Source organism: Balaenoptera musculus, chromosome 6, assembly GCF_009873245.2.
Source record: "Balaenoptera musculus isolate JJ_BM4_2016_0621 chromosome 6, mBalMus1.pri.v3, whole genome shotgun sequence".
Classification (NCBI taxonomy): Eukaryota; Metazoa; Chordata; class Mammalia; order Artiodactyla; family Balaenopteridae; genus Balaenoptera; species Balaenoptera musculus.
Window position 1 is genome coordinate 80,435,993 of NC_045790.1, and position 12,036 is coordinate 80,448,028.

A 12,036-nucleotide genomic window follows, 5' to 3' on the forward strand; every position below is an offset into this window, starting at 1 on the left:
ACAATACATTTCTATTGTTTAAGCCACCTGTCCTGTGGTACTTTGTTATGGCAGCCCTAGCAGACTAATACAGGTCGGCCCTCTGCTAAATGCCCTCAGAGCTGGTCTGAAGTGGGGCTTGCAAAGCCTCCCATTACAGTCTGCTGGTGATACCGAGTCAAGATAGCAACGTGAATTTTTAAAAATTATCTATACATTGTGTATAATGCATATTCACTAGGAAAAATCAGGATATACAGATTAGCAAAAGAAATAAGATCACCTGAGGTGCTAATGCCCCCAGTGGTCCAAACTCACACTGGCTGTGTGTCCTGCAGGGGGCCCTCCTCCTGACCTGCTCCAAGTGGTGGCTACCCCCTTCTCCTCGGGCTGTGTGGACCATGTATCTCTCCCAGAGACAGCTGTTGCATCGCGTATGGGCGAGGCCACTGCAGTGCTAAGGCTGCCAGAAGAGTCCCTTTACCCCATCACCACACAGCTGGCCAGGAGGTCCAGAGGCTGCTAGATTCGCAGGGCTGGAAGTCCGCCTGCTCCCACCCCCTCTGCAGCCTCCAAAGAGTCTTCACCCTTTGCTTGCACTTGCCACTGCCTCCTCCTCCTTAAGCAATCCTATCTGTTAGGAAATGACCTGAACCCAGTCTAGCCCTTACCTTTGACCCAGTGGCACCCACAGAGCCCCTGAAGGCAACGTGGGGGAAAGGCCACAGTGCCTGGTTAACTCAGAGGTAAACTGTCTACTGGCTCTTTCTGACACACCCCTATTCTCACCCTGGGGTTTTGTGCACTGTCCCTGCTGCCTGGAATGCCTTTCCTTCCTACTTTCTCTAAAATTTCTTATTGGAATCCTGCCCACCCTTCACAGCTCTGCTCAAAAACCATCTCTTCCAGGAAGCCTTTCCTGATCACCCTTCCCCCAAATGAATGGAATCCCCACTCTGAGCCTACACCTCACTGTCTGCTCCACCCATAGGTGGCACTGGTCACGTTGCCTGGAATTAAAATATGCACATCACCTGCCCCAGATGGCAGGCTCCTTGTTGGTTCATTTCTGTACTCCACCCTTGTCTTGGCCTATTGGGGCTGCTATAACAAAAACACTACAGACTGGGTGGTTTAAACCAGGGGTCCCCAACCCCCGGGCCATGGACAGGTACCAATCTGTTAGCAACCGGGCCGCACAGCAGGAGGCGAGCGAGCGAAGCTTCATCTGCCACTCCCCATCACTCCCTATCGCTCGCATTACCCCCTGAACCATCCCTCCCCCCCAACCCCCGTCCATCCGTGGAAAAATTGCCTTCTATGAAACCGTTGGTCCCTGGTGCCACAAAGGTTGGGGACTGCTGGCTTAAACAACAAACATTTATGTCTCACAGTTCTGGAGGTTGAGAAGTTCAAGATCAAGGCCTTGGTAGATACAGTGTCAAGTGAGGATCTGTTTCATATGTCCTCATATAGTAGAAGGGATAAGGAAGTTCTCTGGGGTTTCTTTTATTAGGGCACTAATGCCATTTATGAGAGCTCCACCCTCATGACCTAAGCACCTCCCAGAGGTCCCACCTCCATACACCATCACAAAGCAGAGTAAGTTTCAACATACACATTTTAGGGGGAACACAAACATTCAGTCTATAGCAATCCTCCTCCTGCATCTAGCACTAAGCCTGGCTCAGAGAATCTTCCAACTAGAGTTTGACCTTTGGATGTAAAATTTTGATTTCTTTGTGGCAGAGAAAATAAAAAATCTCACACAATGCATAACATGTTCCTTATAACATCTTCCAAGTAAATGTTATAAGGTTTATACCCATTGTACAGATGAAGAAACCAAGGTCCCTAGAATTTAAGAGAAGGCTCACATAAGCAAACTGACCATCAAGAACTGGAGCTGAGACTCCCAGCCCCGGCTCTTAGGAGCCTTTATCCCTCCACCTTTTTCACGGCCCAGGTGTAATCTCATCCTCCCAATGGATCACCTCTGTCCCCATCACCCAGCATGGGACCCGGCTGCAGTGAAAGTTTGAGGAACAAATGGGCCTGAGGCTTAAGCCTCACATGGCAGGCCTCAGGCATCTGCTCTGCCTCTCTTGGTGATGGTCGCTGAGGGCAGAGGTGTTGCTGGAGACAGAACATGCCTGAGCGTGTTCAGGGTGGCATTTCCACCCTCCCTACTGGAGGCCTGGCCCGAGACCTCCATCCTGCGTCATGAGGGGGTGGCACATGCCCTGGTTACTGCAGATACTGGTGCCCCACGAGGAGGGCAGAGGTGTCTCCTCTCTGTCCCAGGAGAGTCAGGGACAAGGTTCTGCAGCCTCAGGGACGAAAGCACAGCTCTGCCTCACTGGTTCCCCTAGGTTTGGAGCCCAGCTTTCAGTTCCCAAATGCTGCTGCTTCGCTTTGAAGTTTGTGCCTCTCAGTCCTGAGTGTGGGGAGGAGAGGAGCTGGACCAGTTCTCCGCGCAGCATCTCTCTCTCTCTCCCTCAGGAATCACCTCCGTCACCATCCATTGCCAAAATGAATGGAGGCTGCTCAGCTGGCTTTATTAAATATGAATGAGTCGCAGCCCACGGCCCCACACGGTCACTCGCCCACTCTATCTCTGGCAATTACTGCATCGCACACACTGTGCCAACGGGCGCAGCGGTCCCTGCCTGCCCTTGCAGACTGACACCGCCCAGCAGGGGCAGGGCTCGGGCTGTAGCTGCCCTGCCCCCTGATGGAAAGCCACCCCAGGCTCCCGTGCAGCCAAAACCCTCAGCTCTGAAGGCGTAGGGACAGGGCACCTCCCACAGAAGGATTGTGGATTCTTGGGCTCTGGTCTCCTGGCACGAGCGGCTTCCGAGCTTTGCTGCACGTTAGAGGTGTGGGAAACGCCCAGACTGCTTAGGTTCCAGGCAACTTAAAGATTCAACCCAGATCAAGGTTAAGAGCATGTTTGCATGCACGCACCATTACTGAGCATATACTCGTGCATGTTAACCTTCACGAGAACCCCCTAGCAAATAAGCTTCACGTTAGCAGGGTCCTCGTTTGCCAAGTTCTCCATTGTGTCCCTAGTGCTGGGGACAGAATAGATGCTCAACCACTGTTTGTTGAATGAATGAATGAGGTGGGTGTTACTGACCATTCTGGAGCTAATGAAATTGAGGTTACAGAACTCAGCCAAGGATCCCCAGCCAGTGAATCAGAGCCAGAAGTCAAATCCAGCGGGGGGCTCAACCATCACTCCCCCCTGCCATGGCTGCTTGCCTGGAACCTCTCGAGGGTGGGGAATCTGCCTCTCCTGCCCCTGCCCGGGCCACAGTCCAAAGCCACAGCACACCGTTCTAGCTGCACGGATTTGTTCTGACCCTGATTTTATCAGGAGAGCCAATAAAACTCCCCACAAGCCCAATGGGCTTTGTCAAAGTCGTAAAAGACCATCTATGAAGTTGTATAAACAAATGAGATCAAATTCTTTTTCTGAACTTAAAAAATTACTTTTATTTTAGGAACCAATAAAATTATGGCAAATATTTACAAATAATTATCTCACATAAAGGTTACATAAAATCAATTCTTCACAAGTAACAGTCACTCATGAAAAGACACACAGATATTGAAACTACGCCAATCTTATTGCAGGTTTCTCCAACTAACCTAAAATAAATGTGTTGCAGTCAACCATTTAACTTAGAATAAAACCACAAATTCCAGGTTTGACAAGAAAAAAAGTTAAAAATGAAACCAAAATCCCACCCCTCTTTTCTCCCAAGTCCCACCCCCAGCCCCTGCCCTCCTCCCAACAAAAGAAAAATATGTCCAACATCTTTGGCAAATTGGCACTGCTGTAATTACATTCAAATATTATTACACACAAAAGCAACACACATCACTAAGAAAAAAAAAACCACCAATATTTCAAGTCAATTATTTTCTACTAGAAAAAAAGAATACAAAACATACACATTTTTAAGAAGCATTTTTTTTTCAATCTGTTGGAGACAGATTATCTCCCACTTTCAAAGGCAATTCAATTGTGGTTTTTTTTTTTTTTTTTTTTTTTTTTTTTTTTTTTTTTTACAAGTAAGCGTCTATGCAGGCATCACAAACTTTGGCGGTAACAGTAGATATGTATTTCTTTGATGCTGGAAGGTCAGTCCCTAAGACAAAGTCAACTGTTTCAAAGAATGAAAAGCAAAATCCACGTGTCTTCCTGGCAAAGAGTTCCATTTGCAATGTAATCTGCATTTCTACAAATACTCCATGTCCAAGGCCACTAGAGACTGAAAAACCAGGGCAGCATCTTCCAGCAAGAGTCAGGGCAAAACCCGAGTCAGATTTCCACCCTTGGCCCAAACTTGGAGGCCCGGAAGCTGGGGCCGAGAAGTGTGGCCTCACTGCCTGCTACCCCACACCGTGCTGGCGGCTTGGGACCAGGGCATGGGCCTGCCTCTTCCTGAGCCCTGGGATAGGCTGCTGCCAGGTCTGCTCATCTCCTCTGACCAAAGGTGAGAAGAGCAGGCAAGAATTGGCATGAGGAGACTCAGTGCTTCCTCTGAGTTTCAAGTACGTCTGAGGTGTCGGGGTGCGCATGCCTGTGCGTGCGTGTGTACACTCACCTGGGCACGTGTGGAGGGGGAGGCCAGATTTGGAGGCTCTGAGCTTCGCAGGGTGTTTAAAATAGACTCAGGACTTACTTATTTTCTTTTTAGCTTTATAGCAATTAATTGGCTATTGATTGGTTGGAATGTTCAACTCTCCATTTCCTCAAATACAATAAAATAGTTTCATTAAAATGTATTCATGCTTGAAAATAAGGGAGCCATTAAATGGTTTCCTTTCTGTTCCACTCCAAGGGAAATGCACCATTTGTAAATCAAAAATCCATCATCGAAAATCACTTGTTCTTAATGGTGCTTTTGGAGAAGATGAGGGATGTGGTCATGAGCGTGGCAATTGTGGGGATGAGGGGCCCCTCTGGCTGCAGGAGTGGGTGAGCCCAGGTTGGGATGGGTGAGGCTGCAGCTGGGCCTCCTCCAGCCAGGCCTCAGAGTCAGGGAGGGAGGCACGTAACTCCCAAGGGGTCCCTCCCCCTGCTGTTCCACACACCTCTCTCCCTGCCAGGCTCAGAGCTGCCCGAAGCTGAAGGGCAGGATTCCTGCCCTCTCCCTCCTGCCCAGAGGCCAAATATACCACCTGAGACTGACTCCCTTTTACAATTCATCAAGATTCCCTCAATAAATAGATAAACTGCTGCATTTTCTCCTCATGTGGCTCAGGGGTCTAAGATGTGGGAAGAAGAATAGACTTACTGACTGGTAGTTATGTGTACCCTTAACTTGGAGATGAGCTAAACAGGACCCCTGGGAACATGTGGATTGAAACTCTAGAATGGCAGGGACGTGACCCTGAGGTCCCCTTTGATCCGGGGGGTCCAGGAACGGGACCCCAGTGTTGAGAAATTACAGTGAATGAAAGATAGGCTGGTGCCTGCCTGCTCCCGGCAAGCAGCCCGTGTCAGAGAAGCTGCAGGTCCCTGGTCAGGAGAGCGGGCAGGCAAGGGGCTCGCTCCCAGTCGGCCCCCTGGGACCTGGCCGCCACTCTGGAGGCGCAGCCGCGCTGACAGTGGGGAAGGTGGATCGACACCTCGGCTCTGCCATGAATATGCAAGAGGAAATCCTGAGGTACGGGAACAACAGGGGACAAGGGGCCAAAGGGGCTGCCAGGAGGTGGGGCAGAATGCAGGCTAGGAGTCATGGCCTGACTGTCCAACTTTCCAGTAATGTATTTTGTTACCTTTTAAGAAATGCACTTGCCTTGGACCTCTCCGAGGCCAAAAGAACTAAAGGAATGTATTCTCCAGGAGCGCTGGTGTGCATGCCTGGAAACCGTCAGAGGCGGGCTCCTGGATGGGTGAGAGGCCAAGGCTGCAGAGCCGCCTCTTAGCGGGGCCGCCGGGGAGCCGGTCTAGCCCCCGCGCTGTGGATCCACCCACTCTGGCCTGGGCCTGGCCTATCCAGGGGCCTGGATTTTTCCTCTACCCTTGTGGCAGTTGTGTCTCAGACATATCTTGTTTCCAGGTATTTGTCAGGAGTGCTTGGCTTGTTTTTAAGATTTGCTCTCCATGGCTTGGAGCTAAATTCTAACTGAAATGTCATCCAGAAAGGGGTGGCTGGAGTCAGAGGCTGCCAAGGCAGGGCAGACGCTCTGGGATGTGACTTCTCATAAAGGGATTTCATCCCTCAGTGCCTTGTGGCCACATCTGGGGCTCTTCCCTGGGCATGTGAAAGACGCCGGCAGCACTGACCTCACCTTGAAGCCAACAGTCCCCTATCCCGGTCTACCCGTCCCGCCTGCAAAGCCCAAAAGCCTGCAAGAGCCCAGAGTGTGGGAGGGAGAGAGTAGGTACTGGGGGTACCTGTTCCTGACACTGACTTGCTGGACAACATGAACCTCATCTCTTACCTCTCTGAGCTCCCATCTCCCCCGTTGTCCTTCATCTGCAATGAAGGACAAGGAGGTGAAGAAGAAAGGAAGCATTGGACAAAGAATGGGGATCACAAGCTGGTGACCCGTGGGTCAAATTTTACCCACAGACTTTTTTTTTTTTGGCTGACAGAGTATTTTAAAAGTTTTCACACTTGAATGCCACTAGGTAGGGCAAGCCCCCACTGCCCAGGCTGCCAGTGCCTTGCAGAAGCAGCAAGGTCACCCCACCTGCCTGGCCTGGGAAGCAGCTGGTCCAGGGCCCTTGAGATAGTGATCTGTGCTTCCCAGGGCTCTGGGCACCCCTGATGGCCCGAATCTGGGGACTGCTGCATATTGTCACAGCCAGATTTGAAGTCTGTTCCACAGCAAGAAGGACAAAGACAAGAGGAGTGTGGGGACAGCTCATGAGGCTGGAGCCCTGGACCCTGGGAGTCAGAGCTGGGCCCACGTCCAGGCCCTGTCAGGGCTTGTGCTATGGCCTTGGATAAGCTCCAACTCCCTCTGAGTTTCAGGCACAGCAGGGAATGAGTCGGGGTGAAACCTCAGAAGAGTTGGTGTGAATCTGGCAAAAACTCTGCAGTTTTCAGTGTTAATGGGAATCAAGTTGGACCAGCAAAGCTACCAACCCCCTGGCCCCTACGTCAGGCCAGCCTCTGAGTCTGTTTTTTCTTTCCTCATTGCAGGTCTGGGGGTTTCTAGGGGACTGAAGGGTGTTTCTAAGCCACACATGCCCATGACAGGAGCATGAATCTGGAAGAATGAGGCCTGGAAATCTGAGAATTCTCTTTACCTCTATCTTGCCATGTGAGTCTTAAATCTCAGTTTTTCCATCTATAAAATGGGCATTGTGATCTTTGCCCCATGGGATGGTCAAGGATTGCAAAGCACCATACAAACATCAGTTATGAAAGGGCTAACCCTAACTAAGGCGCCTTGGGAAAGGGATGTTGGGTTTGATATGTCATCAAATTTTTCTTGGTTTCAGATAGACTAATGGTATGAAAAATTTTTGTAAAATCTACAATGTCCTTTTCAAAAAGAGCTGGAACACAGGGCTGAAGGCCCATGGAGGAATGCCCCAGGCCTCCTGCCACAATGCTGGTGAAAGCCCTTGCCTTGTGTTTTCCTTCAGAATTCTCTGGCATCTACTCAACGGCTTGTGTCCTTTGGAACCTTCCTCTCCAAGCTCCCAGGAAGCTCCTTGGGCAGCGTGGGGAACTCAGCTGGTGAGAGCAGGTACATGTGTGGCAACATGCACGTGCGTCTGTGTGCGCTTGTGCTTTCTGCCTGGCAGCCCAGGAATCAAGTGGTAGTAATCGATATAAATACAATCTGAGGACCTGCAGAGCCTCAGGGGAGAGAGAAAAGGCATGGAGGGAGCTCATCACAGGTCAGGAGGAGGAACAGGATGGGGAGAGTGGTGCACTTGGGGCCAGGTGGGCTTTGCCGAGGAAGGACGGTGTGCGCCTTACGTAGCCAGTTCAGGGAAGGCTGACCTCCTCCCAACAGCCTGAGACCATAGGAGCACCAGGATCCAAGGATGTGGGTGCCAGAGGCCAAGAGGCCGATGCTGCAGGCCCCAGACTCCACCACTTTCTCTGGAAGGGAGGGAAGGTGGGAGGGTCCAGGTAACATATCTGCTCCTACCTTGCCCGGCAGGTGGAGGCTGGAGCTGGTTCATCTGGGCTCCCGGAGGCGAGCTCTGGCCCCAGCTGCCTCCTTTCTTGGCACAGCAGGTTCCAGGGCGGTGGGTGTGCCTGCGGTGAGCTCACTGGCTCCACTGCTGCCCTGGGTGACTGGGCTTCCTCGGCAGTTCTAGCAGCTCCAGGACACCTCGTCGGAAGTGGTGGCCCAGAACCATCTCCTGCTGCCCTCACTGTCGACTTCCTGCCCCAGGGATGAGAGCATCGCTACATGCCAGGGGTCAGGGGGCCGAGTCCCAGCCTCACCTCCACCAGTCACTGCCTGGGGACTCCACCTTGCTAAGCCTCGGTTTCTTCTTCTATCCCACTACCTTGTAGGGGCATTGTGGGGCGGGGGGATACTTGGTGGTGGCCAGAGGAGATCCGCTCTGTCTCCCTGCACGGTCCTGGGCATCCCCAAGCTGGGCCTCAGTTTCCCCTAAGGGGAGCTGACTTAGGTCTTCCTCAAAGCTGAGTTTCACCCCCCTAGGTGTTCTTGTTTTTCACTTGGTCGGAACATTAGCAGGACTCCGGTGCCCTACTATGCCTGCTCGGACCTGGAGGGCTTGCCCAGAGGCCCGTGTCACAGCCTCAGCGCCCCGGGAGAAAGGAAGGGAAGGAGAGAGCTGTCGGGTAATTCTGCAGGGGACCCTGCTCTACCAAGGCAGCTAAGGCTCAGAGAGGTGAACAGTCTTGCCTGAGGACGCACAGCAAGGCAGGCAGAGGTGCGGCCAGGACAAGACCTCTTAGGCCTGATAACCTCAAGTGCGGGCTCTCTCTGCCCCAGCTCTCTGCCAGCTTGGTGACATGCAGACATCAGGCACACTGTCACAGGAGAGGGCAAAGTCCACTGTCATTGTGGTAATTCAGTCCATGTTTGGATGGGGCCTCTACCTGTCTGTTCTGAGTTGGCAAGAGATATTGTGCAAGGAGTTGAGGCCCCAGGCAAAGAGATGGTGGCCCTGGTACCTCCATTTCGAAACCATTCCCAGTTCACACACCAATTCCTCACTGCCTGTCCTGTTCCTCTCCAGGAAGCTTTCCTCTGTCCCCCAGATCCTCCCAGGTGGCTTTTTCTGACCCCTCCAGCCCACAGTGAGTTATCCCAGCTCCCACTCCAGGCTCCCGAGGCCCTTGGCCATGGCCCTGACCATCACAGCCCCTTGCATCAACAGGTAGATACCCACTGTGCAAGTCAGGCATCCGCCCCCACCAGAGCACCTCTGTTCCTAGCTGCATACTAGGCTCCATGAGGCCAGGGAGGGGCTGGTCAGGAAGTTCTGGCTGACTGCTGTAGGTGTTTGCGGTCCTTGGTCCAGGCAAAGTCCTTTTTGTTAATCATTGTCTATGTGGCAGGGACAGGCTTGCCCAGAATCCACTCACAGGCATCCTGGAGGGTGGGAGAAGTGTCCATGGTAGGTGTCCAATGTGATTTGAGCCTGGGCACACCTCAGAAAACACATCCCAGTTCAGTTCAGTGGTTCCAGGGGCTGGTGGTCTGGAGAGCCTCAGGCCCGCCTTGGACCATCATCTCCTGGGTCCCGTCCAGCCCTAACATTCCAAGTCCACAATGCAATCAGCACCTTGGGTGACATCTTACTTTAAAACAGTAGCTGAGGAATCTCCTAGACAGTTCTTTTTGAGTCCTTTGATATGGAAAAGAGCTGCTCACACTGCACTGGGCCCAGGGAAATGGGGGCAGGAAGCCAGGGAGGGGTCTTGGGGTGGGGGGTGCTTAGAGCAAAGCCAACCCAATGAGACTCTTAGTCCAGATATTAAAGAAGTAGCAATGAGCAGGGAGCTGGGGCCTGGGGGTGGGCATCCTTAGTCTCAAGGGCATCTCCAAACCCACCTTCAGGGGGCACCCAGAGCAGAGGGGATGCTCTGTGCACAGGTCTAAGTCATCCTGTGACACGACGGGAGTGCTGGATGCATAATGGCTGGGCAGTCTGCTCAGCTGGACCCTCGGGCCCACAAAAAAGCAATAAGGTATTTACACGGGTGCTGTTGAAGCAACAAAAGCAAAAACTCTCCTTCCCAGGCCTGAGGCAGGAAGACGGACGGGTGGTCAGACAGCTAGGGGGCTGGCAGGCTGGGCTGGGGCTGCAGTTGTCTGCAGAACAGTCTGTTGGTTTGTGGAGACCCAGTCACATCGGGAGAAGCTCATCAACTGACTCTTAGAAATGGACGGGTGTCTAGAAGTCCAACAGTCCTACCACAGAAGCCCAGAGTCCCTGGCAGGAAAAGGGGGAGGGAGTTTCAGGCGAGTGGGGGGTTGCTGGGGGACGGTCTCATTGGGCCCCTCTGGCTGTGTTCGGAGGGGGCTGGGAGGCTATGGCCTTCAGTGATATGTGTCATAAGTGCTTGGCGCCTGCCTGGCTCCTGGGGTCAGTGACGGTCGTAGGCCGTGGCAGCTGCGGGCGGGGCGGCTCCTCGGGCAGCGGCGCTGTAATAGTACGGGGAGCCTGGAAGAGACAGAAGAGGCCACGGAAGTTGGAGGGAGACCCTGTGCCCCCAGCTCCGTACCGTGGGTCCCCTTTCCACCAGTGTCCCCTGCCTCTGTCCCTTCCTCCCCCTCCCCCAGTCCAGGCCACTGTCCTCTCTCACCAAGATCTCAGTCCCTGATCAGGGCCGCTGCCTGGTCATAGGTTTCAGGGCCTCCTCACCACCTAGAGCTGGGGTGGGCAGATGGGGCCAAATCCACCCACCCACCCCCCGCCCCCCCTCCCACCCCCACGCTGCTGCCTGTTTCAGTAATTAACGTTTGACTGGGACCCAACCTTGCCCATTCCTTTCTGTATCGTCTGTGACTGCTTTCATGCTGCTACTGCAGAGCTGAGTGCTACAATAGCGACCACACGGCCTGCAAAGCCTAAAATATGTACTATCAGGCCCTTTACAGAAAAAGTTTGCCAGTTTCTGAGCAAGATGATGAAAAGTCATCACTTCGTAGTCTGGCCCGTGGAAGCTTTGTGACCTAGCCCTGCCGACCTCTGGATTTCCCTCTAGGACCACCACCCCTCCGGCTCACTCCCAGGCACCCCGCTCCTGCAAGATCACACTCTGCAGCCATCTCAAATATACCAGAGGGCTAATGGCAGCTACCACAGGCTGAGCACTTCCTGCCCCACCCTGCCATATCCTTTACACACGTTGTCTGATTTAATCCTACGGGGCAGGTAGAGCTAGCCCATTTTATCCAACTCGCATGCCTCCGCGCCTTTTCCACGCTCTGCCTCCTGCCTGGAACACGTTGGCTGCACCTTCACCCCCTTTCCTGTCTGCTGAATAGTGCCGCCTCCTTCAAGTCCGAGAGCCCCTGTCTCCTCCTCTGGGCTGCCCCCTGTCCTGAGCCCACACCGTGCTGCAGGCTGGCCACGGGCTCTGATCATCTCTTTCTGTGCTTCTTCCCCCTCGCCTGCACGGAGAGCCCCACACGGGCAGGGGCTGGGTTCTGCTCTGCTCGGTGTCTGTCGCCAGCCCCCAGCCTGGAGCCCGGCACGTGGCACGTGCTCGGCTAGGTTTGCTGAGAAGATGAGCAACAGCACTGAGTGAACCAACAATAGTAAAGACCCTGCCCATTCATTCATTTATTTTCCAACCCTACTGGGTGCAGCACTGGGCAATAATGAACAAACGCAGGCCAATGTTCAGAGTCAGGAGGGGGATCAGAGCTCTGGGAAAAGAGCTCTGGGAATGCAAGATTATTCTGGCAGGGTCAGGCTTCCTGGAGGAAGCAGGTTGGGTTGAACTTGGAGGACATGAAGATTTGGATAGATGAGTACGTGGGCGAAGGGCAGGGGGCAGCCCTGCTTCCTGTGACCTCCAGACAGAGCCAGTGTGGGGCCTTTTGTACCGATGCTGGGTTCTTCCCACTGTCTCGGGG

The 12,036-nt window shown here is 53.1% G+C and overlaps 1 protein-coding gene across 1 annotated transcript in view; it reads right to left on the minus strand.

The window, feature by feature from the left end:
• Nucleotides 1-10,538: 10,538 nt before the first annotated feature.
• The window catches only part of PAX5 (paired box 5), a 177,529-nt gene continuing 176,031 nt past the window's right edge, over nt 10,539-12,036 (minus strand). The window contains exon 10 of the mRNA XM_036855868.1: nt 10,539-10,615. Coding sequence (XP_036711763.1) covers nt 10,539-10,615 — 77 coding nt within the window. The remainder of the gene's footprint in view (nt 10,616-12,036) is intronic.